Raw genomic sequence first — 26,849 nt, 5'->3', positions numbered from 1 at the left:
CTTGGAAACAGCCTAGATGCCCCTCAAACAAAGAATCAATAAAGAAGACGAGGCACACTTATATATTATAGTAATACTCAGTAAAAACCAATGGCATCTTGAAATTTGCATGCAGATGGATGGAACTAGATGACACCGTCTTGAGTAAGGTAACTCAGACCCAGAAAGAAGAATATGGTATGTACTCACTATAAGTGGATACCAGCTGCAAAGTAAAGGATAATGAGCCCAGAGTTCGTGATCCTAGAGAAGCTAAGTAACAAGGTGAACCCTAAGGTAAGCATACATAGATCCACTTAAAAAGGGGAAATAGACAAGATCACCTAACAAAATTGGGAGCATGGCAGCGGGGAAGTAGGGAGGGTGGAAGGGGAAGATGAGGGGAGAAGGGAAGGGGGGAGGAGAACTTGAGGAAACAGGGTAGTTGAGATGGAGGAAGGACAGAGATGAGAGCAAGGAAAGAGATATTTTGATTGAGAGAGCCACTGTGGGGCTAGCAAGAAACCTGGCTCTAGAGAAATTTCCAGGAATCCACAAGGATGACTCCAGTTAAGACCCTAAGCAATAGAGGAGAGGGTGCCAAAACTGGCCTTGCCCTGTAGTCAGACTAATGAATATCTTCATACCACCATAGAAACTTCATTCTGCAACTGATGGAAACAGAGGCATAGACTTGCAACGGAGCACTGGACTGAGCTCCCAGAGTTCAGTCGAGGAGTGGGAGGAGTGATCAGCAAAGAGGTTAAGACCATGATGGGTACACCCACTGAAACAGTCTACCTGAACTAATGGAGGCTCACCAACTCCAGCCTGGCAGGGAAGCAACTAGCATAGGACCAAACTGACCCTCAAAATGTGAGTTACAGTTGCATGGCTGGGACAGACTGAGGGGCCACTGGCAGTGGTGCCAGTATTTTACCTTACTGCTTGTATTGGCTTTCAGGGAACCTGTTCTCTTCGGATGGATACCTTGCTCAGCCTAGATATAGCACGGAGGGCCTTGGACTTTTCCCAAAGCAATGTGCCTTACCCTCTCTGAGGAGTGGATAGGGGGTTGGATGGGGAGGTAGGTGAAGGGAATGGGAGGAAGGAAGGGAGTTGGAACTGGGATTGGTATGTAAAATGAAAAAAGATAGTTGTTTTCTTTTTAAGAAATAATAAAAAAACTCCAAAAGCTACAAAAAAGTTCATAAACAGGGAATCTGAAGAAAGAACGCGCATCTCTGACTTATTTTTGGAGGGAAGGAGCCCGTGGTGGTGTGGCACAGGCCTGGCAGCCAGTTGGAAGCTTGAAGGCAAAACAAGAGACTGAGTGTCACAGCCTCAAACTTAAGCAGGAGGCAGAAGCAGCAAATAAAGACTAGGATTGCTCATCTCAAGGACAGCCCCAGGAATGGACTCTGACACCAAGGCTGCACCATATAAAGTTCCCCAAAATGTACCACCGGCTCTCCTGTGTGTCCATGTGTTCAAATGCCCCATGTGTATGAGGCACTTTTAATTCAAAGTAACACAGGGATTTATTATAATGTATGTCAATGTGTTGAGCATTGGGTTTCTAGTTTGGGAATTTCTGTCACATGGTTGTGGAGCCAGCTAGAGGAACTCTCCACTTGGGGATAGAGAATTTCTAATGCAGGCTCACTAGCCACCTAACACGCAGCTCTATAGGGAACAAGCTGCTCCCACCACCGTGGCTTCAGTGTCGCTTGAAAGCCTGTGCACAAATAAACCTTCTTCCCTAGAGTTGATTCTGGTCTGAGATTTGGTCCCAGAAATGAGAATAATATTCAAGGCAGTGGTTGTGCTACAGAACCTGATCAAAACCACTGTCAGGTCTGACAAGCCATGATTGGTCGGTTGCTGTGGTGACATCACAAGGAGGCATTACAAAGCATCCTAGCAACTAATCCATGTTAGGCAGTGCCTGCATTGGGCTTCTGTCCTTGAATCTTGGAGTAGCTGTTGGCTGCCTACAGAGAAGTTGGACTTAAAATTGGCTCTGACAGACTAGGAATCTCCAGTATACTGGACCTTGCAGGAGTGAGTTCAGTTACAGTATGTGGTATCGCTTCCAGGGGTTAAGGTTGGCTGTTAAATATCTACATTTATGTCATTGGTTTACATTATAGGTTTGGTTTGTGAAATCTTCTCTAGTTCTTCATTATTACCCGTTTTCCTATTTGAAAACTCATTTAGTCTTTTTGTAAATTGGCTTAATTTTCTTTTGTGTGATTTTACATATGTTATTGTATACTATACTAGCAATTTCATGATAACATTCCCACAAGCCTATACAGCATTTTGGTGATAGTGTCTGACTCTATTTCACTTCCTCCACCCCATTCTGTGACATTATGGACTTGATGGTAAATGTGAATCTATGAAGTATCGCTCTGCTGTAAAGGAGTCGATTCTGAAGCCTGACCTTACTGTAGCACCATCCCAAGTGCAGAAAATAACTCATCACTTGGCTTGTGCCAGTTTTCCTTCCACAGAGGGAAAGATATCGTTGCCTTGTCTTGCTGAAGAATAACGAGAAAGTGAGTTTGTGCAAACCTGTGCACAGAGAGGATCTAGTCTGTTGGAGTTGACAGCCATCCATTCTGACCATCTGATGTCATGTCATTATAGAGCAATATGTCCTGTGACTCCTCAGAGCCTGTGGGGCCCAGGGAGTCCTCTTGTGCCTACAGCCCTGCTGAAGACTTCTCACTGCTTGCTCATCAGACTGAGCCCCGTGGCCTGCAGCTGGCGCACCCATATCTTTTTTGAGTATTAAAAACATGCTTTGAATTTCATAAAAATAAACTTCTTTATAAACATCTTGAAAATAAATAAAGACAACACACACCGGGATTACCCAGACCTGAAATCTAGATAACGTAAAGAGCTTATTTACTGTTAGATGCCTCCTCCATTTCTCCTCAAGTCATGCTCATCTTCTCACCTCTCACCTGAGTAGCATGTACCAAATTTGGTCAACTGTCATCTATTTCCAGCTTCACATCCTTTCCTAGATGTCCCCCGAGCACCAAGTGCCTCAGGCACCAAGGGCTGAAGGTCCCCTGCAGCTGATGACTGAACTTCCTCCATGATTCTGCACTTGACACAATTCTGCTGTAGCACTGCGTGAGCAGAGATTCTTTGGGTGGGAAGCAACAGAAGTGAACCCTGGCTGACATGGACAGAAAGAGCACCAGTGACGGGAACTAGGACATTCAGACAACGGAAAAAAACAAAACCCACTCCAGTACCTGACAAGATGAAGCAAGGATAATAAAAACTCAGAGAGAGAAATTGGGTTCAACCTAAAAATTCGGAAAGTAACAGTCAGCCGCTGGCTTTTACCTCAACCTCAGACCAAAATGGTGATCCTGCCTCTCAGAATCTCAGAATGAGACTGTCTCTGAGAGCTGTCTCCCCTGTCTTATATTCCTCTCTAGGGCTGGGATTAAAGGCACGCACCACCCAATTTCTAAGGCAACTAGGGTGGCCTTACCTAGGGTGGGATTAAAGGTGTGTGCCATTATGGCTACTGGGATTAAAGCTGTGTGTTACCATAATCTGGTCTGTAAGGCTGACCAGTGAGGCTGTTTTACTCTCAGATCTTTAGTCAGTCTTTATTTATTAAAATACATTTGAAATGCCACTACATTGTCGAAAAAATAAAAAGGCTATAACTAATATAAGAAAACTATATACAATAAGTACAATAATTATGTATAATATATACAGGCAAAACATACGTAAACAATGTCTAGGCCATTTGCATTTGACAAATTCAGAGAAAACATTTCATATCTATCCTATCTTGGTGAGTCCAAAGTCTTATACCCAATTTACTTTCTATCATAACTTGCTTTCTGTGTCTGGTAAGCTGTAACTATAGCTATCTAATCTTCAACCCCTCAGAGAACCAAGAAAGAAATAATATTAACTGAGCAAGCAGAAAGTGCAAGCAAGTGCCTTCCAAAAAATGTAATGACAGAAACAGCTCACTGCCTGGACAGTCACCCAAAGTTCCTCTGCAACGTTGGGCTATCTATCTTCAGCTTACAGGCCTAGCATATTTGACAAGACTTTTCTGTGAAGCAGGATATTTTGTGTCCTGCTTGTCTGATTAGGATAACATAATGTCAGCAGTTGAGGCATGGGCATTTTCTTGCCCAGTGGTTTATTTTTTCCACAAAGAAAGTAAACTCCATGTGGAGTGTCTTTGATGCCCATTGTCTTCTCTGAAGTAGATTGGTGCTTCGGGGAGCAGACACGTCTCATTGTCATAAAAAATACGTAGGTTATTAAAACATCTTCAATGCATATTCTTTAGATCTCTGAAGTGTTTGAAGATGACCTATCTATCTAAATTATATTTTTGTTTTACCTTGAAAACATACCTAAAATGTGACTACAAGTGTGTTTACACTAGGTGATTAACTATTAACCTTTATTTCTTTATTATCCTAAACAGTTGGTAAAAATAATTTTCAAGGACTAGAAATTTGAATTAAATTGTTAAATGAGCTGTATAGGTACAATACCTTGAAAAAAATTTAGAAATGTATGTACAATATGCTTTAACGAAATTAATCTCAAATTTGTTTCAATATACAAAATTTGTATATAATATTAAAAAGTAAAACCAATGTAAAACTTTTAAAACTAATAGTTCCTTTTAAAAATCGATTCAGTAATCTACCTTTATAATTTATCATATTTATATCCCCTTTTATCTTTTTCTTTTTTCGAAAGTAGATCTCCGAGCCTATAAAATTTACACCCCAAACCCAACCCTATAACAGTGATGATAAACCCTTTACAACAAATTGGCAAGGTAACCCAGTATAACAAATAGGGTCCCCAAATCCAGTAACGGTGTTGGAGACAGCACCTATTCCAGCTGTTGAGAGTCACATCAGAGGTCCAAGCTTCACATCTATAACATAAATGAAAAGAGAAGTATAATTGCTACATGATAATAGCACACTGGTGCTATGGCCTCTGAATTCAGGCAGTGAAAGAGAAACATAATGAAAGAACTAGGCACCAGAGCTCAGAAGGGGACAAGAAACTGGTGCAGTAATTCATAGAGCTAAGTGACTTCTAGGCAGTGTGGTATGGATGGAGATGGGTGGCTGTTGGAGAATATTATTTTCAGGTGTGTGTCTTTTATCTATGCTGCACTTGTTTAATGCTCTGAAGCTGTGTTACCGTGCCTATCCCAAACACTTGATCATCCTAATAGAGATGAATGACCAATAGTGAGGCAGGAGCAAAGGTAGGCAGGGTTAGCATGCAGGAACAATAAAAGGAGAACAAAGAGAGATGAAGGAGGAAGAGACAACAAGGAGAGGAGAACACCAGGGCCCAACCACCCAGCCACCCCGCCAGCCATGGAGTAAGAAGGATAGTAAAGTATAGAGAAATAGAGAAAGATAAAAGCCCAGAGGCAAAAAGTAGATGGTATAATTTAACTTAGAAAAGTGGGCAATTTCAATGGAAGAATGGATAAAAAAATGTGACATATTTATACATTTCCTACTCAGTGGTAAAAAACAATGACATCTTGAAATTTGTAAGCAAATGAATGGAACTAGAAGACACTATCCCAAGTGAGGGCACCCAGATCATAAAAGATGAATATGGTATGTTTTCACTAATAAGTGAATAGTAGCTATAAACAAATGGTATCGAGCCTATAGTTCACGATCCTAGAAAAGCTAAGAAACAAGATGAACCTTAAGAAAAACATATATAGATTCAATTTGAAAGTTGAAACAGACAGGATTGCCTGACATAATGAGAACATAGGGGTGGGGAAAGAACGGACAGGAGAAGTGGGAGAAGAGGGTGAAAGAGGAGGGAAAAGGAGAACTTGAGGGAACGAGAAAGTCAAGATGGAGGAAGGACAGAGATGAGAGCAAGGAAAGAGATTTTTATACATGTGATAGCCATTATGAGGCTAGTAAGAAACTGATGGAAACAGAGGCAGAGACCCCCATCGGAGCACTGGACTGAGCTCCCAAAGTTCAGTTGACGAGTGGGACGAGTGAGAATATGAGCAAAGATGTCAAGACCATGACGGGTTCACCCACTGAAACAGTCTACCTGAGCTAATGGGAACTCACCAACACCAGCTGGATGGGAAAGGACAAGCATAGGACAAACTAATCCCTCAGAATGTTCTTGACAGTTGCATGGCTGGGGCAGACTGAGGGGCAACTGGCAGTGGCACCAGGATTTATCCCTACTGCTTGTACTGGCATTTTGGGAACCTATTCTCTTTGGATGGATACCTTGCTCAGCCTCGATATGGTAGGGAGGGACTTGGAACTTCCCCAAAGCAATGTGACTTCTGATGAGTGGATGGGGGATGAGGTCAGAGAGTAAGAGAAGGGAATGAGAGAAAGGGAGGGAGTGGAAACTTGGATTGGTATGTATAGTAAAAAAAAATTGTTTTCTTTATTGTTTCAAAGAAAAGTTGACAAGAATCAAGTCAAGCTAAGGTCGGGCAGTCATTAGTAAGAATAAGCCACAGTGTATGGTTTATTTGGGGACCGGGTGGTAGACCCCTCAAAAAGCCAAGACTGTAAAACATCGTACAACACATAGACAGTTTACATCTATGAAAAATAAAGTGATTAATAATAATAATAATCACAACACCCTCCGGTGCAATTGTCTCTGAACAAAAGGGCTTTTCAACATCCCAATCCCTTATGTGGCAGCCTCCCTGGGCGACATTTCTTGCCACGTCAATGGTCAACTGAGTCATTCTTTAGTTGATCTTCAGGATGGGCTCTGCTTATATAGCTGGGGGTTGAAACCCTTTTTGTCTCTTTCAGCTGAACCTGCAGCCGGGTTCTGTGGCCCCACCCTGACTCTGTTCAGTTGTGTATTAATGCTCCAGTTCTCTCTGGGCCCTGATCAGTGGGTCTCCATCATGGCTGCCCACAGCTTTCGTGGACATTTTCATGGTTCTGCATCTCACTGTGGTGTCCTCTGGCTGTTGAGTAAAGTCATACAGATGAAAGAGGGAAGAATGAGAAAGGAAAGGCTACAGAAAAAATAACTTTGAAAAGGAAAGTGTGCTCCCAAGAGTCACCTCTCTGGATGTGAACTTTGTCTTGAGTCTTAACTAGTCCCTGACTGTAGTGTGAAAGCCTTTATCTCCCAACACACCTGTTCCCACCAGGAAAAACATCACAGCTGCCCCCATTGCCATTTGATAAGACACTGAGATATTTAGATGTTCAGAAATGATTCTAAAATTGCATAAGTATAGGATTTTCGAGTTTCCACAGTAGTATGAAGATCTAGTGTCACCTGGTATCCTTCTGTGGGACTGTGGATTGGGATGTAATGGGGTCCCTACAAGTCCAGCTCCTGGGATCCCTCTCAGGGTTCAATAAAGATACCACAATAAGCTAAAAGGTGTCTAGAATTATAAAGGGTAAGAAATTTACTTACAATAGTATGTCTGTCCATGTTTTTTTATTCTTTTCTTTTTTCATCCCTCTTCCTCCTTGTTCTAATCGTTACAAACATTCCCAGTCACATGTACCCTTATAAAAAACAATTTCCCAGGCTTATCAGGCTCCAGGACTGGAATTCTGTTGCCCATAAAAATCAGAGAAGAGTTTTCTCTCACACAGACACATAAACACACACACACACACATAGAGAGACAGAGGGAGAGAGATAGATCTGTGGCTGGCAGCTCTATGGTGGGAGTGGCTAGTATATGTCCAGTGAACTTGGACATGTTAGTTAGAAATGGAGAATGTTAGTTAGAAAAGAATTAAATCATTAGGGAATTCTAGAGGGGAAGTGTAGAAGGAGCTGCAGGCTGCATTCCTGCCACCCAGCTCACGGCCACCTGGCTAGCTTATGCCCCAAAATAACGACACACAAACTGTATTCATATAAACACTGCTTGGCCCATTTCTAATAATGTGTGTAGCACCACGAGGTGCGCTTACTGGGAAGATTCTAGCCTACGTCCATCCTGGGTCTGAGCTTCATCGTGTCTGCCCTGGAGAGCAGCGGCATGGCATCTGAGCTCACTTCCTCTTCCTCCCAGCATTCTGTTCTGTTTACTCCACCCACCTATATTCTAACCTATCAAGCCAAGCAGTTTCTTTATTAATTAACCAAGGACCTTCCTCCATCAGGGAAGGATATTTTTAAGTGGTTAGTAAAGAGCTAAAAGTTTTATTTTCAGTAAAATTATGAATTGGGCTTAAGAGTAAAACACTTAAAGCAGTAAATTTCATGAATTATAGTCACCAGTAAACTGAGGTGAAAGTGAGCATCAAGAGTTAGGAATCTTTTAAGTGGTGAAAAGAAGAGCAGCAGCTTGGATAGGCAGTGATTCTGTTTTGTTGGAGATGTGTGGATATCTTAAATGGAATGCTCTCCTGAACCCTAAGCACTGACCAAGTGCCTGCTGATAAAGATAACTGTAGGAAGGCAGATCCGCGTTTACCTAGGAGAGAGGAATGAAGGCCTGGCAGTGGGAAACTGTTTTCATGAAACAGTTCTGAATCATGGGAATTAATTCCCAAATATATAACAGAAAAGGAGTCAGGTACAGAGAAAATCTACAGAAGAAGACAGCCACTTTATTCACAAAGCAATAACAATAAAAGGCCTTGCCTTTTGGTTTAACCTTTATCAGAGCCCTTGGTTCTGATAAGTCACTCGAGAATGACGGTTGAGCACTTAGCTATTGTACAATGTTGCGGCATGTAACAGGGATGCCATCAAGTGCCAAAGACATACATGTGGGAGGGTGCCAATCTGGATGTTATGGTCAGTTGGTCCCTGGAGTCCAGCCTTGCTTGCTGTTCTTTCTGTTAGGAGAAAAGGAGAACTATTCGACAGTCATTGGGCTTAGAGACAAGAGATTTGTCCAGGCAGTGGACTTTGACCCCAAGTACTGTGGAAGCCAAGAAGAGAACAGGGGAGTCTGCTGTGGAGAATGCTGGTGCTTCTGAGAGAAAGCAATAATGATGGTTCTAGGTTGCATCACAGGAGCTGGAGGCATAAGAAACTCATGCAGGTAGATACCCAGATGCCAGACTTGGTGAATGCAGCAGCACAGCTGTCTGCATAAACAGACTCCAGGATGAGGGCTGTGCAGACATGGAGGAAGAGGAGGAGGAAATGTTCTGCTGGAGAGAGTAAGTGGACAGGGCAGGGTCATTTAGAGGGTGATCTATGGAAGTTCCCACAATCTGTCATGTCAGGTCTTTCATGCTGAAATCCACAGAGAACTCACAACAAAATTGTTATGGATTGAGATGGGCTTGGGTTGTGGAACTAGGTTGAACCACTTTTTACCTCTCTCTGTCCCCTAAAATGTGAGTGGACACTGGCTGACTATAGAAACACGCTTAAGATTGCACTGATGCTCCTTGGAGAGGACAGGGACATGTCAGGAGGACATTGAGATGACAACGCCATAGAACTAATTGTACTTCCCTGCTCATGTCCAGGCTGTTAGTGCTCCCATTACATTGACACATGTTTCTATAAATCTGAGGTTACATAATCTCTACCTCCTTTTTTTGTTTGTTTTTTGATTTTTCAAGACAGGGTTTCGCTGTAGTTTTAGAACCTGTCCTGGAACTCCCTCTTGTAGACCAGTCTGGCCTCAAACTCACAATGTAGTGGCTGGAGACAAGAATATATGAGAAAAAATATTTAAAAGTCACTTTGGACTTTGTCCAAGCCCTGATTGGACCGCTGCATGTGACATCACATGGATTCTATGTGAGGTAAGCTAGATATTAGCCAATAGAAGGGCACCACCTAAGATTGGGATTTGTCCCTGTTCTTCAGAGAAGCAGTTGGGTCTGCGGGGTGAGCAGTTGGATTCAGTTGTTTCTCCTAGATTTGGACTTTTCAAAACCTGGAGGATCTCAACGTAGTGAGACTATTTCCCAGGATTCATTCATTTGGTATCTATTTTTTCATTTATTTACCTCAATGGTTTTCACTTTGGTTTTACTTGAAGTTCTTTTTTTCTCATTTCACCCAATTTTCTCTTTATTAACGTCTTTTCTTTATCATTTCCTCATGTTTTGTGTGATTTACATATTTAGTGTACATATTAACTGGTTTTGATGAGGAATTTAACCATGACTTCCTGTATCTGCCTGTATTGCATTTTGATCATATTTACCTGCTCTATTTCACTTACCCACCCTTTGAGTGTGACAAGAACTTCCAAATGGAGAAAGGTTGTTCCCCCTGCTTCTTCATAACCCCTAGGAAACAAAATGTGACCCTTGTGTTTGTGGAACTGGAATATTTGAGGTAACACTTTCTCTAGTCCCAAGTTTTCCCTCAAAAGGCATTTCATTTATTTGATGTCTGATTATAGGAATTACCTATAATGTTGTATGTATTCTATACCATGTGTCAGGTGTGTGTGAAGACATCTTGAACATAAAGTATGGTCTTCTTAATGTGGTATTAAACTTGGTGTGAGCTATCTCTCATTAAGAATTATCTCTCATTAAGTATTTTCTAATCTGTGTTATTCAATTACATTATGATACTGTGCTCTTTTTAAGTTTTATTTACTTGGTTTGAAAATAAGGGTAATGCATCTTTTATGAAAAAATGTGAAAATATTCCTTCCCTCATGATGATAGGCTACTGAAATATTTGGAGAACATTGCTATTTAAGTTAAGATTATAGAATCCACCAGTGAATTGTCTTGGTCACTGAAAAGTCTTTTATGATGCTCAATTATTTCATAGTGTTTTGTCTAGCTTTATTTCCTAGACTTATTTTTGTTTTGATTTATTATTTCACTCCTTTCTGGATGTATTTTCTGTTTTCAGCAGGTCAGAGAGAAAATGGCCAGAGGTTATAGAAAGACAGTGTAGCTAGGGCTTATCTTCCCTTGAGACAAAATGTTGTAATGATTGACACTCAGTGGGTATCTGAAGTTTTTTTCCAACCCAACAAAGTATGTCTCCATGAATTTCAAGGTTTTTATGAGAAAGGGAGTTGCTGCAATATCAGGAAACAGGCTTGGTTAATATGAGACCTAAGCTATATGTCAGAGAATGGGATCTGGAATTTAGGCTACTTGAAAAGCTCATTGATTTTATTCAGGGGTGGGTGAGAGCAATATGGTCAATGTGTGACTGTGACAGCAATGAGTCTATCTTGACTCCTGGGAGAGTAACGGGTGGGTTGGGGATGGATAGCAGCCCTCTCTGCTAAGGGCATTTGTCTTTAGGGGCAAGAATGTAAACTGAAATATTTTTTCAAAAAACAACTGTGTTTTTATTTTTAACTGAGCTTTGATTGGTCCATTGCATGTGACATCACAAGGAGTTCTTGATATTAGCCAATAAAAGGCACTTCCTGTACTGGTTGTGTCTGTACTTCAGAGAATCAGTTGGTTGATGGGAGAGCAGTTGGACTCCATTTGTTCTCATATACTTGGTCTTTTCCCCAACCTGTTGTAACTGGACATAGTGAGTTTGTCTTCCAATTTTCAGTTTGGGCTTTTGGTATTTGGCATTTATTTATATATTTACATTATTGGTTTGGATTTTAATTTTTTTCTATAAGTTCTTTTTCTTCCTTTCAACATATTTTTCTTTTATCAACTTCTTTTCTTGGTCATTTTTGTCTATGTTCTTTTTTTTAAATAAATTTAGTGATATACATTAAATGTAGGATGGGAAATTTGATAATGATTTTGATATCTGTCTGTGCTCTATTTTAATCATGTTTATCTGCTATATTTCACTTCCCCACCCACTGAATTTGACAAGTATTCCCCATTATACAAAGGCTCTCTCCCTGCCTGCTCATGTTCTGTGGGAAACAAAATCTATGGGAAACTTTTGTTTGTAGAATTGACTTGTTTGTGGAATTAATATATTTGTAATAACTTTCTCTAGTTCCCAGCTTTTTCCTCAACTAGGCATTTCATTCCATTGATGTCTGATTACAGGACTTAGTGTGCTATGCTCTTTGACAATTTGTACCTGTGGACTAACCCTTAGTGTTCCTGGTTAAAGACATCTTGATCATGAAGTACGGACTTATTAATATGGTGTTGAACTGATGTGAGCTATCTATTACTCTCATTCAGGATTTTCCAGTTTGTCAGTCAAGGACATTGCCTGATACTAGAATCTTTTAAAAATATCTTATATTTGTTGAAAATTAGAGTAATCCTTCCTTTATGAATAGAGTTTGAAAGTGTCCCTTCTTTGGTTTTCTGGACTACGGAACTACCTGCGGCGCACTGCTGTTGTTGAGATTGTAGAAGATGATTTCCAGTTTGTGGGTTTATATCCTGGGGTTATGTTTGTTGCTTTATATTTATATTTATGCTTTTCCCTTTTGCATTTTATTTATTCTTCCTTCCTACAGTATATTCTGACTGTATCATCGTCTCTCTTCACTCCTCCCAGTTGTCCCCAACCCTCTTTCTCTGCCTGATTCACTGTTCCTCAGTTTCCCTTAAGAAAAGAGCAGGCTCCCTAGGGATAGCAGCTGAACATGGCACAACAAGAAACATTAAGATTATATTATTTTTTTTGCTTTTTTTCCCAGGGGTATTTTATTCTTATATTATGTCTTTCATCATTCACTATTACCCAATTTGATTTTTGAAAAGTCAGTCTTTTATTTCCCTCTGGTTTCTTTTGTCTTGTATAAAACATATTTTCCTATGTATTAGAGATAATAACTATATACTACATATTGCATACTATATGCTATATACATAAATTATACAGAATGCTACATGTTATATAATATTTAATATATAATTATGGTACTGTAATTATATGATATATAGTATACAATATGTTAGGTGTAATATATGTGCTATATATTATAATACTTATAAACACTGTCTATAATAATATATGTCAATTATACTATAATATATAAATGTACTAGTTTAAAAAATTTATTATACCTTATTATAATCACAATTATATAAGTATAATATACATTTCACTAATATATAATTTATATATATTACAAATGAGCAATTGCATGATACAGATTCCACACATGCCTACCTGTACTTTGATCATATTTCCCTGTACTATTTTGGTGTCCCCACCACATCTTTGTTACATATACTATGACTTTACAAAAGCTCAGCCCCTGCCTACCTCATGACCCAGAAGGGATTGAAGAGACAAAGGAGATCCTACTTCTGTTTGTGGACCAGCTTTGTTTCAGGGAAAACTATTCCTAGTGTTAGCACTTTCCTTATAACACAACCGTTCACTATTCCCTGGGTTGAGTGTGAACCCCAGAGTTTCCGTCTATGCGGTGTCGTTGATCAATAAGTTTGTTACAAATGTTACTTCAGCTCCTGGGTGAGGCATTTGGACCCTTTAGTGTGTTGCTGAGGCGGATGTGAAGTATCGAGGAGTGTCATTAAGAGTCCAGATCTGTGTTCATCAAGGAGAGGAGCCTCCACTTGCTCTGTTCATTGAGTTTATTTGATTGTAGGATCAGGGTAACACTGGCAAGGGGTGAATTCCATGTCTTCCTTTGCTTTCTCTTTCTGGAAGTATGTTCTATAACCCTGGTCTTCATTCATCTGGAAAGTTGTGAATGATTCTGGGATTCCATGAGATTGGTCTCTGCTTTGTTTGGAGCTGTTTTGCTGACACTCCAAACCTGTTCATTATGCCTGATGTGTTTACGAGCTTTCATGGTATCTTAATTCAATATTCACACGTCTAAAATTTCCTTACATATTTTCTAAATTCCAGGTGTATAAATCAGTAACATCACTGAAAGACCCTCTAGACTGTAGTTCTATTATTTACAACATCGATTTTTTTTATAATGTAATTTGTATCTGCTCTCTCCTGATCAGTTGTTGTGAGGGGTTTGCATTGTGGCACAGTTTTGAAAACAACCAGCTCATTCCTTCAGCAATCTCAGGATTTTCCTGTGCCCACTTCACTGATTCCAACTCGGAACTTTCCGTTGATTCTTCATCTACTGCTTTGGGTTTGAGCTCCTCGTATGTTTATATCATTGAATAGCATCATTAGGTGGCTTAGAATATCTAGATTTCACAAGAGAGAACCGAAACTTATAAACATCTTTAATAAAACTAAATGGATTATTTTGTTTGTTTGTTTTTAGCATTGTGTGATTCTGAAATTTCCCACAAGATAAAGTGGTTGAAATTGGTCAAAACACCATGGCCACCAACATGGAAGAGGACACTCTTGAAGAGGATTTCAAGATCTTACTATCCCTAGGTTGTGGTGCGTTCGGGGAGGTGAAGCTGGCCTGCCACCTGCCCACTCAAACACGAGTGGCTGTCAAGGTCCTCGAGAAAAACACCAACAGTGTGGCTGACATCAGCACTGAAGTGAACATCCTTCAGTCTGTAGAACACAGGAACATTGTTCGATTTTTCCACATGATCGACACACTGACAACCACTTACCTGATCATGGAGTATGTGGCAGGAGAAGATCTGACAAGCTGCCTCAGGGCGCTGGGCTGTCTAAAGGAGGAGGAGGCTAGAGCGATTTTCCGGCAGGTTGTGTCAGCAGTGCACTTCCTCCACCAGAGACGCATCGCACATCGAGACATTAAATTAGAAGACATCCTAGTCGATGCAGCAGGAAATGCAAAGCTCTGTGACTTTGGTATGGCAATTGAAGTCACAGAGGGGCAGATGTTGGAGGAGATCTGTGGCTCCTTGCTCTATTGGGCCCCAGAGATCTTGGCAAGGAAACCGTACGATGGACAGGCAGGTGACATGTGGAGCCTGGGCATCGTCCTATACACCCTGGTCACAGGGCATTTTCCATACATAGAAACCACCATGGAAGCTATGCACAGGCTCATCACCACCACAATGTGTCCCATTCCTTACCATTTATCAAAACCCTGCCATATTATAATTGCGGGATTACTCATGGTCCCCACCTTGTGTAGAATAACAATATGCCAGCTTGTGGAACGACCATGGCTGGGCCCCATTCAAGAGCATGTACCACCTGCCACTAAGGAACTCCTTCCCAGGGTCGTGGAGACTATGTGTACTATCGGCTATACCTGTGAAGAGATTGTTTCTTCCCTAAAGCACAGGGAGCCAAATAATGTAATAGCCACCATGAATATCATCAAATACCAACTGAGCTGTGGAGATAGCCATATGCTGAATAAGACCTGGTTAAATGTGACCCATGCAGCTCCCCTTAGCCTCCCAGCCGCCATGATGAGGAGAGCTACTGAACCAGGTGGAGATAGCCATATGCTGAATAAGACCTGGTTAAATGTGACCCATGCAGCTCCCCTTAGCCTCCCAGCCTCCTTGAAGAGGAGAGCTACTGAACCAGGTGGAGATAGCCATATGCTGAATAAGACCTGGTTAAATGTGACCCATGCAGCTCCCCTTAGCCTCCCAGCCGCCTTGAAGAGGAGAGCTACTGAACCAGGTGGAGATAGCCATATGCTGAATAAGACCTGGTTAAATGTGACCCATGCAGCTCCCCTTAGCCTCCCAGCCGCCTTGAAGAGGAGAGCTAGTGAACCAGCTCTTTCTGCTGGGGAGAGGCAGTTGCACAAAGAGGGTTTGGGAGAAAGTGTCAGGAGGTGTAGAAGCTGTACCATGCTCAAGGGATCCTGCAGCCTGGAGGTGATGCCGTGTTCAGGTAATGCAGACCCAGAAAAAGATGCCTTTATGGCTGATGTCATCAACTCTACTCCAGAGAACACTGCAGTCAACAGGAATTCAGCTGACAGTCAGCCTGGCAATCTCTGCTACCCAGAATCAACTCTGGATGGAACATTCACTGGGTTTGTGAACATGGGCTTCACAGAGGAATCATCCTCGGGGCAAGGCATCCCCAGTGACCAGTCCCAGGCGGCACCCACAACATCTGGATCCAGGCCATTCCGGGGCTGGAAACTGGTGAGGAAGAGAATTTCCCAGGCACTGAGAGCACTGTGCTGCTGCTGCTGCTGCTGCCTGACCACACCACGGTGAGTCCTGGATCCTTGTGTCAGGGGCTTCACAGAAAAGAGAGGACAGTGGAGACCTACGTGGAGTGCAGGTGGTTTGGTCACCCAGAAGGATTCCTCCCTTGTATTTTCACAGTGTTGTTTCAATATCATTTATAAATGACAAGTTGAACCCACATAGAAGACACAGAGATTAAGATGTCTTCCTGTTCATGTAAATACCCACAATGCTGAGCCTGAAGCAGATAGCATAGCATGTGGACCACAGGGTGGGAAGGAAGGGAGGGGATTTTGGGTAAAGAGGACAAAGCTTCAGAATGGAGGAATTGGAAGGGGAACTATGGCACCCAACATTTCTCTGTCACAGTTACTAACAGGGGTGCTTTCTTGTCTCTTACTGCTTTGTAGTGTGGAAACTGAAATGGCCTAATAGAATTCCAGCCCTGGTGAGGAGTGACTGCTAATGAAGGAAGTCAGGACAGATCTCCAGAGTGCCAGTCCCTCCAACCCAGGGCCACAGACTCCTGCATCCATCCTCCAGCTACTGGGAATCAACTGTGATTTTGCTTCTCCTTCAGCTTCTTCCAGCTCCAGCACTGCTGCTGTACAAAGAGCTGGTCATAGGCACAGCTTCCCGAGGACCCTCTACCTCCCTAGCTTTGGTGGTGCTTGTGAGGCCACTCACATTGCATGTAAAACAGCTGACTCTATAACCAGGCATGCCTTTATACCAATCTGGGCTGCTCTCATCTCGATAACTCTAACCTCTCCACCTTAATCTGTGACTGTGTTCTGGAAAGGACAGCGAGACCTGTGTGAGTCTGGGGAGGAGGGAGATGGGTGAAAGGAGATAAAGGGGACGAATTGGGAGACAGGATGGAGACAGGAAAAGGGGAAATGAGAGGTGGTGTAGAGTAAGGAATACAGTCTGTCCTGAGGAACTTCTATCAACAAATGACATGAAAGAGATGGGTGTGCTGACCTGTGACAGGGACCCTGGACAAGCTAGAGCAGGAAGAAACCTCCCCTGAAGAGCATATAGGGAACAGCCAGCCATGAGCATCAGAGGGCCTTCTCTAATTCCAGCATTGTCAAGGCACACAAGTAGGATGCTGCCTTGGAAATTTCAGTCTGATCTTTTCTACTGAGCTAGGGTGTGGCAGGAGAAAAGGGAGGCCTATTGGTCAGTGGATTTCCATCTTCCTCAGTGCTGAGAATCTCCTCTCTGTCAAAGTCACTAGAGAGGGACTTTGATTATTCCCTTGGGGTTTTTTTTTTTTTTTGAGAGGGAGTGCGATGACCTGTTTGAAACACTGTCTTGGTGTGTAACTGAAGGATCAGGTCAGATGCTGTGTCCTGTGATGATATGTCAGGGCTACAGGTTCTGGTGTCCATCTTCCCGCTATAGAGTCTCAGTTCCACCTCCCTGCTGCCCTGCACTGTTGTTGGGCATCTCTGCGTAGTCACATGCAGCATCAACACTGAAGGCCTCCCTCCCTTGTCTCATGGATCCTGTCGGACCAGGCTTCTCCAGCATCTAATAGCCGGCCTCTGTCGATAGGACAGGCTTGCACACAGGATTCAGGCTTCAGTCCTTTGTGATCTCTCCATCACCCTCAAACTGCTTTCTGACTGTCTTTAGGAAGAACTGCAGGAAGCATAAAAACAGTGGGGGAAGAGGAGATAATGGGGGAGGACCAGGGGAAAGGGAAGTGGAGAGGATCAAGAGGAAGTGAGAGGACCTACAGAGCGAGGGCTAGTGTCTGTCCTGAGGCGCTAACCTGGAAATGAATCAGGAGAAAAGAAGGTTTTGCTGGGTAGGGGTCTTGAAGAATTAAGACCAGGAACAAATGTCTCCTGCAGCAGAGTAGGAACTCTGGTTTCTTGCCTCCTTGAGGAGGAAAGTCTCTGCTCTGAAGGTTTTGGCATGTGTCAAGGTAGAAAAGTGTAAGGCGGTCTTGGAAAGGCCTTCTTGACTGGGGCTACTGATGAAGGTAGGACAGAACGGTGCTCTATCATAATTGGAGTCCTCCCCTGGTCTTGTCTGACATGGCCTATGGCAGGTCTGATGACTTCTGTGTCTTTGTCCTCACAGGCTCCTTCATCCAGGGTTTCCATGTTGCCTTCCATTGCCTGATCCAAGAATCTGGCATCATTTCCCTACTCACAGAGGGATTTATGACCTACATTAGACCTCACATTACCATTGTTCTGCTCCATCGTGGGAATGTAAGTATGTCATGCCAGGTCTGATGTGAGTTCTGTCTTCACAAGGCCAGAAGCCAGGGGACGTCTCTATGACCAATGCCCGCCATAGGGGCATGTGCACAAGGAGATCTTGGTCATCATGGAGCCCCTGATGACAGCCGATGGTGCAGGGTGAACACTGGTGAGTGTGGGGTCTGAACTGTTTTCCAGGACAACTTCCAGGTAGGGAGCAGCTCGCTGAGCTGCCAAGGGGAACTGAACTCAACGGGTAATCCAGGGCCATATCTATGCACATCATCCCCTGAAGGTAAGATTGATTGCAGTAAGTATCTGTTTATGGTAGAAGATGAGTTTCTGAAGCCTGGTCCTGATGTCATGAAGAAAAGGATCCCATGAGGTGGCCTCTGCCAGCACCCCTAACACAGAGGGAAACTTACCATTGACTCGCTTGACTGAAGAGCAATGGGAGGCGGAGAGACTGTGGAGGTGTGGCAAGGGAGGAACCACCTCTCTGTTGTCCTTGGTATCCGGCTTCCATCCTGACCATCTGACCTTTTAGCTAACACTGGTGCATATTGAAGACTTGCCCAGCAGGACAGCAGCCATCTTGTGATGTCACGTACGTTCTAGAACCCTGACCATCTGGTGAGTCTCACATACAGGTAACAAGAAGCAGAGGCTTAGGAGGTAAGAGCAACTTTAATTAATGGGCATCAGCTGGGATCAGGTCTTGTTTCTGTTGCTTATCAGTGAAGCCAGGGCTGTGAAATGGTTGAGGGTTCTGTTGAATTCTGGAAATGAGATAGTGAAATTTCCTGAATCCATATTTTATATTTTATGTTTTGAGACTGGATCTCACAATATAGTCCTGGATGTCCTGAGACTCTCTATGAAGAGCACACAGATCTCAAACTCGTAGAGATCGACCATGTACCCTGCCTCCTGAGGGCAGCACTACAGATGCACACTGCCATGCCTGGCTTCAACAGCTGTATGGTGTCAATGGTAAGTTCCTCCAAACAGCTGTATGGCGTCAATGGTAAGTTCCTCCAAACATTTGTATGGCATCAATGGTAAGTTCCTCCAAACAGCTGTATGGTGTCAATGGTAAGTTCCTTGAAACAGCTGATGCAGAATCGTACCAGTTCTGTGCTTTTTTTGTCTTGACAGGGTCAGGACTGACCTGAAGGTTTTTTCATCCACAATGGACTAGGAACAGGGGGCAAAGATCTAACATAACCTTCGGAATGGAAGTGTATGTCCAGCATGAACAGACACCTGGAGGTAAGAAGTGCCATCAGGAGTTCTTCTGTGGACACAAGGCAGTGGGCTGGGGACATGTGCCATTGCTGATACATTTTTGGGAACAAGGCATAGAGTATTAAGTCTATGCATCAACCGTGTTTTTACAGAATCTCCACCTGAATCTTGGCACAAGTCATATGACTTCAAACTGACCAATCATCAGGGTCCAGATTGGTTTCCTGGTGTGATTGAGTTCTCTCTATTTGGGCTCTGAGAACAAGTCTCAAGGTTTGTCAGTGTGACACTGGGCTCCTGTCTTGGGATTTTGAAGTCAGAGATTTAACTCTATGGACACCAGTGCTAGAGGCAGTGCAAGAAGCCACAAATCCTAGAAAGAAGCTTCCAGTCCTCCTCATCCAACACAGATAGAGTCCACTTGGCTGCTGGCTTTCCCTACTGGACTTGGTCATGGATGCCCCATGATTTCTTTACTGGGTTTGGGTTGGTTTTTCAACCATTGAACCTTCTTCTTTCTTGCTGTCTAGTGGGGATCTCAGAGCTGCCGGAGCCCTGATACTGAACAACTAGGACTCTGCAGCACACGCGGGACTCTGTGAGGGCAGAGGTGATCATTCCCCCCCCCCCATTGTGTGCGATCCCTGGGGGACCACTGTCCAATTCTGTGTCCTCAGTGTTCTGTCATTCATGTTCCATCTCCTACAGACCTCCAGATTTTCCATATGACAGAAGAGAGATCTCTTTTGCTTTTGGGACTTGCTTGTCTCACATAATGGAACCTTATTAAGAAACATGCATTCTCAAAAAGTCAAAATTTGACTTTTGCTGCTGAGCATGTGCCCTTTCCCCATATCTTCAGATAGTTATGTCATCAATTTTTTCACCAGTTTTTCATATTTGAAACAGTCATGTGTCTTTTGCAATTGTCCCATTAACTTGTTTCCCTGTATGGGTGTAAATTTCCAAATCTGACATCAGAATCTCCAGTCCCACAGCTCTCCCTGCTTCTAAGTAAAGTGACATAGTTGAGCTGGAGATGGAACCAGAGGGTGAGAGACAGAGGCTGCAGAGGCAGCAGGAAAGAGTTTGCAGAGGGAGGAATGTGGACGGGATGGAAGAGACAGAGGGGAGGAGCCATGGGGAGAGGGAAGCTCAGTGGGTAAGGAGAGTGGAGACTGAGAGCTGCATGTTTCAGTTCCCTTAGAGCCCCTCTCACGGGTCCTTCCTGTTTAAAGTGATGAGCTCTGGACATCAGGAGACACCGGAAGGAGACTGCAAGCGTGGCCTGAGACTCAGAAGTAGGAGCATTGGAGGAATTCCAGATGGCAGGGTGCCCACGTACCCAGTATAAAGGGTCTCTGTCCAACAGAAGAGGAGGTAAGCATCTGCCACAGGTTTCTCCCCAGGACACCATAATTTTCAAGGGAAAATGTCCAGGGCTGGCCCATCACAGCATCCTTGACATAGGGAAACTTGAGCCAATACCATGTCCAAGCTGCCCATGAATGTGCAGACCCTGTGGACTAGTCTGCAAGGGAATATCTCAGCAGAACTCATTAATTTGTGTGCTTCTTCAGGTTTCTGGTTCTAGTGAAATGTTTCCCCACATGAAGACAAGGGAGCTCCTTCCCCTCCTCCATCTGCCTCTGCTCCCTGCGTTTTTGTTGGCTGGATTTTTATCCTTGTTTCCTGGCCATCAGAAAAGACACAGTCACACTGTGTGCAGCTCTGGTTACCGTGTTTCTGAAGAAGCCTTACTGTAGGGAGTTTTATGAGAACTGTATTTTTCCCCTGACAGGCAAGTGACAGCCAACTGGAGGAAAATGGGCATCACTTTGGAATGCCGGGACTTTGCTCCACTTTGGAAGTGAGTTGGGCTTACCTAGACTAGGACACAGAGGCCAGCACTCTCACACCTACTTAATACCCAGGTCCCACTGGTCACAGGGGTCAGGCCTAGGCAGTCTTGTTGATCGTAGAGCTAGGACTTTCAGCTCAGCTGTCTGCTTGGTTGTCCTGCTGGGCTAATTGTCTAAAGTGTTGTCAGGAGCACCTGACAGCAGATCGCTGTTCCGTGCAGTGAAGGATGGCCACTCTGAAGGGGTTGAAGGCCAAGGCTCATCTGTGGGCAGCACATGGCTGAAGGCATCACAAGACCACTATAGACCAGCCTATGGTAGTTGAGATGTGTTTGGTTTCTGGTCTAAAGTTGACTCTACCTAATGCATTAGGAAGCTTAAAGCTGGCCAGAAATACTTCCCTCAATCCCAAGGGAAAGTGGTCATTGAGCTTGTGTTACAGAGGACAAGAAAGAGAATGAGAAACAACACGCAAGCCATGGCTTCAGAGGGATGTTGAGAAAACTTGGTGTAGGTAGCACATCTCTCTCTTTTCTGATCTTAAATCACTGGGGAGGTACAGTTTGAAACAAAGAAGATGAACATCTCACACAAGGGGATTATAATAACCACAGCACACGATATAGATGGCATTCACTCCACAGTGACTTAGTCTATGTTGAGTTCCACCGCCGGGAGCAGGATGGTTCACACATCGAGCAGGAAAACCAGCCCAGAGAAGTTGACCTGCTTCCTCCTTGGCAGTTGGCTGATCTGTTGATCAGTGAGTGACCACTAAGGCAAGTCAGTCCTGATGTACTTTACTGTCACCAGTGCCTGGGCAGAGACACTTGAGGACTGTGACCAGGTTATGGAATCCCAGAAGAGACAGCCCAAGTGGACCAGGGGCCCCAAGCCCATGTGATGGTCTCTAACAATGTGAATCTCAGAATGCAGACATGATATCCAAGAGGCCCAGTGAGTGTAATGTGCACTTTTTATATTGCTGGCCACTAGAGGGAGCCCGTTGTGGTCTTTAGACTGTTACCTGAGCTCAGTCAGCTTATGATCAGGCTCACACATTTAACATCCCCCTTCCTCACTGTCTCCCTGATGGAGGCAACAGGAAGAGGTGCAGTCAACACCAGCTATTTGTACCCAGATCTCTGCACACACAATCCCAACATTGCTCAGTACTGTTTCCCTTGCAGTGGGGAAAACTTGCTCTTTGGACAGTGCGTGACTGGTTGGATCCCTGTTTTAATTCCTTGGCCCCAGATACAATGACCATTGTGGTAGCAGCCTGGGTCCCTTGCAGCCTCAGAGGTCAACCCCAGACCTCTCATTGACCGCCCTTCTCTCCTCAGATCTCCAGGATCTGTTGGACATGCTCTGGGACAAAGCTCATTGTCACCGTATGTGCATCCTGTGTCGTCTAGGCAAGTGTTGAATGAGATGGGGTGCAGGAAGCACAGTGCCCAGATATAGACATGTTGCTGGGAACCTGCTTTTCCTCCCTGACCATAGAACCCTTTCACAGGACAGGAGCAGGGAAGTCAGGACAAACCAATCCTTGCAATCAGATCTCCTTTTAGGAAGGTCACATAAGAAAATCGACATTGACCCTGCCTCATTAGGCCCCAAATCCCACCAAAAAGAAAGCTGCCCTTTTCCAAAGTCCACAGCATAAGGACTGGTGAATGAATCTTTCTGCCAGCCTCATCCTTAGTTAAAATAAGGCTTCTCTTATAGGTGCTGGGCCACAAACTGAATCATGGACCCTGAAATTCCTCACCTGAGGATGAGCACACTCAGCATTAGTGACCTTGAATGTGGAGTCTGTCCTCACCTCTACGTCTCCTGGAAGATTGGCATGCCATTGCCTGAGCTCTTGAGGATCTCAGAGGCTCCACTGGACGTCATGAGGACACTCTGTGGAGGACAAAGAAATGGTTGCTCTTCCAACTTCCAACTACTGACAACCACCTGAATGACCGACAAGATTTGGAGAATCTACCAACAGGGCCTCTTGGGAAAGCCTCCCAGTGGTTAGATACTGTGGTATCCCTGCCCAACTTAGACCCCTCTGTATTTTGACACTGCAAAACATGACCTGTGCCTCTTTGTCCTCTCAGATAACCCAGAAACCCTGTGTGAGCAGGCTAAGAAAGGATCTCAGAAGGGCCTTGAGTAATGAATGTGTTTCTCTTTCTGACTGGATCTCCCAAGAAGGGAGCTCTGCCAGCTGTCAGACCCTGCTGAACAACCCCTGCCTCCCCCACACACAACCTCAAATACATTCCTAAATATTGGTTCATGAAGAAGGTCCACTCAACCACATACTAGCTGCTAGGTATCAGGCCCTACTGAGCAATCGAGTCCCTACACCTTGTATGTCTACCAAGGCATGGACCTTGAATGACACTCATTTAACCCCACTAAGTGGCTAGTTACCGGGCCATGGCCAATGATCTGCCAGTCTACCCTAAACATACTGCTATTATTTGGTACCCACAGGAAACTATCCTACCACACAAGTGACGTTCTCCAGTGTTAATTACCAGACCCTGTGATACCTCATGACATCAACTCATATAAATTTTAGGATATCAAACCTTGGTATCCAAACACTCAGGCCATGATAACTCCTAGAATGGTAGCTGAAGGCCCTTGAAACACACACATTCCCCTAGGCAGCCTCACATATATTTCTAGGTATACATCCCTAGTGGTACCCGTGGATATCAGACCAACCACTGCCAATCCAGTATATTAACAGGCCTGGATGGACACTAATTCTACCCATTAGGTATGGGATGCTGCAGGACACCCCCTTTTACTGATCCTCATGGCAACACATTCTTATTCTTTATGTCTCTTGGACACCCTACCACCACAATGTCAAAGACATAGGGCAAGGTTTCAGATCCTGCTAGGTAAACCCTACCTGACAGCCACATTCTTCTTATACACTGGATATCAGGTCTCCCTACGAATCCCCCACCTTCAGTTAACCCCATCCAATGGGTATTACGTGTTAGCTCCTGCCAGGGACTCCCTTAAGAATAGTCAAATACCCTACATATAAACAGATACACATAGGACTAGGGATCACGTTCTTTGATTCCCTCCGTTAACATCAAAGTCCCCGGATGTACAGTTAGTGCCAGTGTCTGCTAGGTCTACCTCCTAATAGAGTCTCAGGTACATGACTATGTGTCAGGTCCTTCTCTGAAATACCTCCGCTAGAGGAAAACTTCAAATACACATGCATGGCAAGGTGTCCTGTCATGCTAAGAGTCTCCTCCCCTATAGCCAGTTACACCCATATACATAAGGATGGTGTAAGCTTGCAGGCACCTACCTTACATGTTAACCCTACTCTCTCTCTGTCTCTTTCTCTCTCTGTCTCTCTCTCTCTCTCTGGCACACACACACACACACACACACACACACACACACACACACATAGAGATATTTAGAGAGAAGGAGAGAGGAGAGGCGAGAGAAAAGTAAGGGGAGGAGAGTGAGAGAGACAGAGATAGGAACAAAACTAGGGCTCATGTCCTACATGGTATCCCCACACTTACCTCAAAAGCCCCACCCACATACATGCATAGGTTTCTGGTCCTGAGAGTAATGCTGGCGTCTACAGTCAATGACAGAACACAGGGTGGGTGTCATGTCACGCCAGCTGTTCCTTCTGTCACAGCCTTTGCTCTGCCTGCACATTGGTCTTAGAGCATGCTAGATGTGCACTAACTTAAAACCAAAATTCAGAGAGACAGACACACAAACAGACATACATGCACACATGTGTACTTGGCTATATAGCATGTTGTCCCTCCTGTTCTCTCAGGAACAGATGAAGCCTCACCAATCCACTCATGGCTATAACTCAAGTCCTTCTAGTCCCTCCTGCCAAATCCACACACTCAGCTTTTCATGTAGTCTTTCCACATATCCACTCCTCCACAGCCAAATCCCCATACACACACACACACACACACACACACACACACACACACACACACACACACACACATACACACCCATGCACACACCATTATGTCTAAGAGTCATTGCTAGAAAACTCTCCCTTGGAGTGGCACAACTTGGTATGCCCCCTACAGTCAATGGCTTCCGTACATGCCTAGGTCTTGTGTCCACCTCATTTTTTCCTCCTGTAAAGCAAATTTCCAAACATGCATGTAACGCTAGGAGTCACATCATGCTAGGTGTCTCTGCCCCTACATCCACTGTCACAGATATACATAGGTTGTGATGGCTGTTCCTGACCTTGTATTCAAAACCAACTCTCTCTACCTTCTTTCATTCTTTTCTTCTCCTCCCCCACTCTCTCTCTCTCTCACGCTAGGACCCTGGTATCTTTGTTAATTCTGTACCATATACCCAAAGGCAAACACCTCTTACACATAAAGCCCCGCCAGGTGACACACACCCTCTAGCCAAACCATCTCATACATGAACAACCAAATGTCTGGTTCTTCTAGACATTGCCTCCCCACGGCAAAGGCCCTAATGCACACACAGGGCTATGTTTCAACTCCTGCTGATTACGATCTTCCCTACAGCCAAAGCTACACATGGAAGGATAGATGTCGCTTCCTGTTGGCCTCCCTTCCTTCCCCGCTGCTCTTTGTTCCTCCACGTTTTATTCTCACCTTAGAAGTTTGGGAGACAGAAAACCAGACGGTGAAATTTCCTGCCATAAGTCTCTCAACATCTAGGACCTGTCTCTTGAGATTTCCCACAGACATCCATTTACACAGAAAGATGTCTTTAAAACACAGAGGGTTAATTGCTGAGCATCTGATACTGGCTTGGGGTTTTGCAGCTGCTGGCAGGTTACAGGACCCATTTCTTAGTGCTGACTAATATGGGAGATCTAGGCCCACTGTGGGTGTCTCCACCCCTGTAAGCTGTCTTGAATTGTGTAAGAAAGCAGACAGACAGCCATGAAGAATGAACCACTAAACATCTGTCTCCTGCTCTTGAGTGAGTTCCTACCCTCACTTCCCTGATGATGGACTTTGAGCAGGACATGAGCGCCAAATAAAACTTTCTCCACCAGTGGGTTGTGCCATGATTTCTATCAGAAATAGATAGTTACTATAGCGGTATATTATTTGTGTTTAATAAACAAAGCTTGCCTGAAGATTAGAGGGCAAAGCACCACACTAGTCAGCCATATAAGCCAGGCAGTGGTGGCCCACACCTTTAGTCCCAGGAGTCAGGAGACAGAAGCAGAAGGACCTGTGTGATGCCAAGACCACCCCGGGCTACACAAGATTGAATTTGTCTAAAAGAGAAAGCCGGGTGATGGTGGTGCATGCCTTTAATCCCAGCACTCGGGAGGCAGAGGCAGGCGGATCTCTGTGAGTTCGAGACCAGCCTGGTGTACACAGAGAGTTCCAGGACAGCCAGGGATACATACACAGAAAATACAAAAACAAAACAAAACTGATGATGAGCGAGAACACCCAGGGGAGGGCTACAGAAGGCTGCGGTCATCCTTTGAC

General features: G+C 44.0%; 1 protein-coding gene across 12 annotated transcripts in view; it reads right to left on the bottom strand.

Annotated features, from left to right (window-relative positions):
* Positions 1 to 2,952: 2,952 nt before the first annotated feature.
* Positions 2,953 to 26,849, bottom strand: part of LOC142843142 (lethal(3)malignant brain tumor-like protein 2) — a 29,922-nt gene continuing 6,025 nt past the window's right edge. The window contains exons 4-7 of one of the 12 annotated variants that reach the window (XR_012909588.1): positions 23,156 to 23,238; positions 14,472 to 14,636; positions 10,208 to 10,274; positions 8,605 to 8,855 (exon numbers count right to left, since the gene is read on the bottom strand). Coding sequence is in view for 9 of the 12 variants with exons in the window: in XM_075960069.1 (XP_075816184.1) it covers positions 23,158 to 23,238 (81 nt within the window). In the remaining 3 variants the exon portion in view is untranslated. Of the gene's footprint in view, positions 4,937 to 8,604; positions 8,876 to 9,183; positions 10,275 to 12,643; positions 14,637 to 15,385; positions 16,046 to 18,885; positions 18,997 to 21,806; positions 22,081 to 23,101; positions 23,239 to 26,849 lie in introns of those variants that run through there. The other 11 variants (XR_012909587.1, XM_075960069.1, XM_075960071.1 and 8 more) reach the window with 11 other exon arrangements.

This window comes from Microtus pennsylvanicus, chromosome 2 (assembly GCF_037038515.1).
Source record: "Microtus pennsylvanicus isolate mMicPen1 chromosome 2, mMicPen1.hap1, whole genome shotgun sequence".
In the NCBI taxonomy this organism is placed as follows: Eukaryota; Metazoa; Chordata; class Mammalia; order Rodentia; family Cricetidae; genus Microtus; species Microtus pennsylvanicus.
Note: the sequence above shows the minus strand (reverse complement) of the source record. Positions and strands in the feature narration are given on the sequence as shown.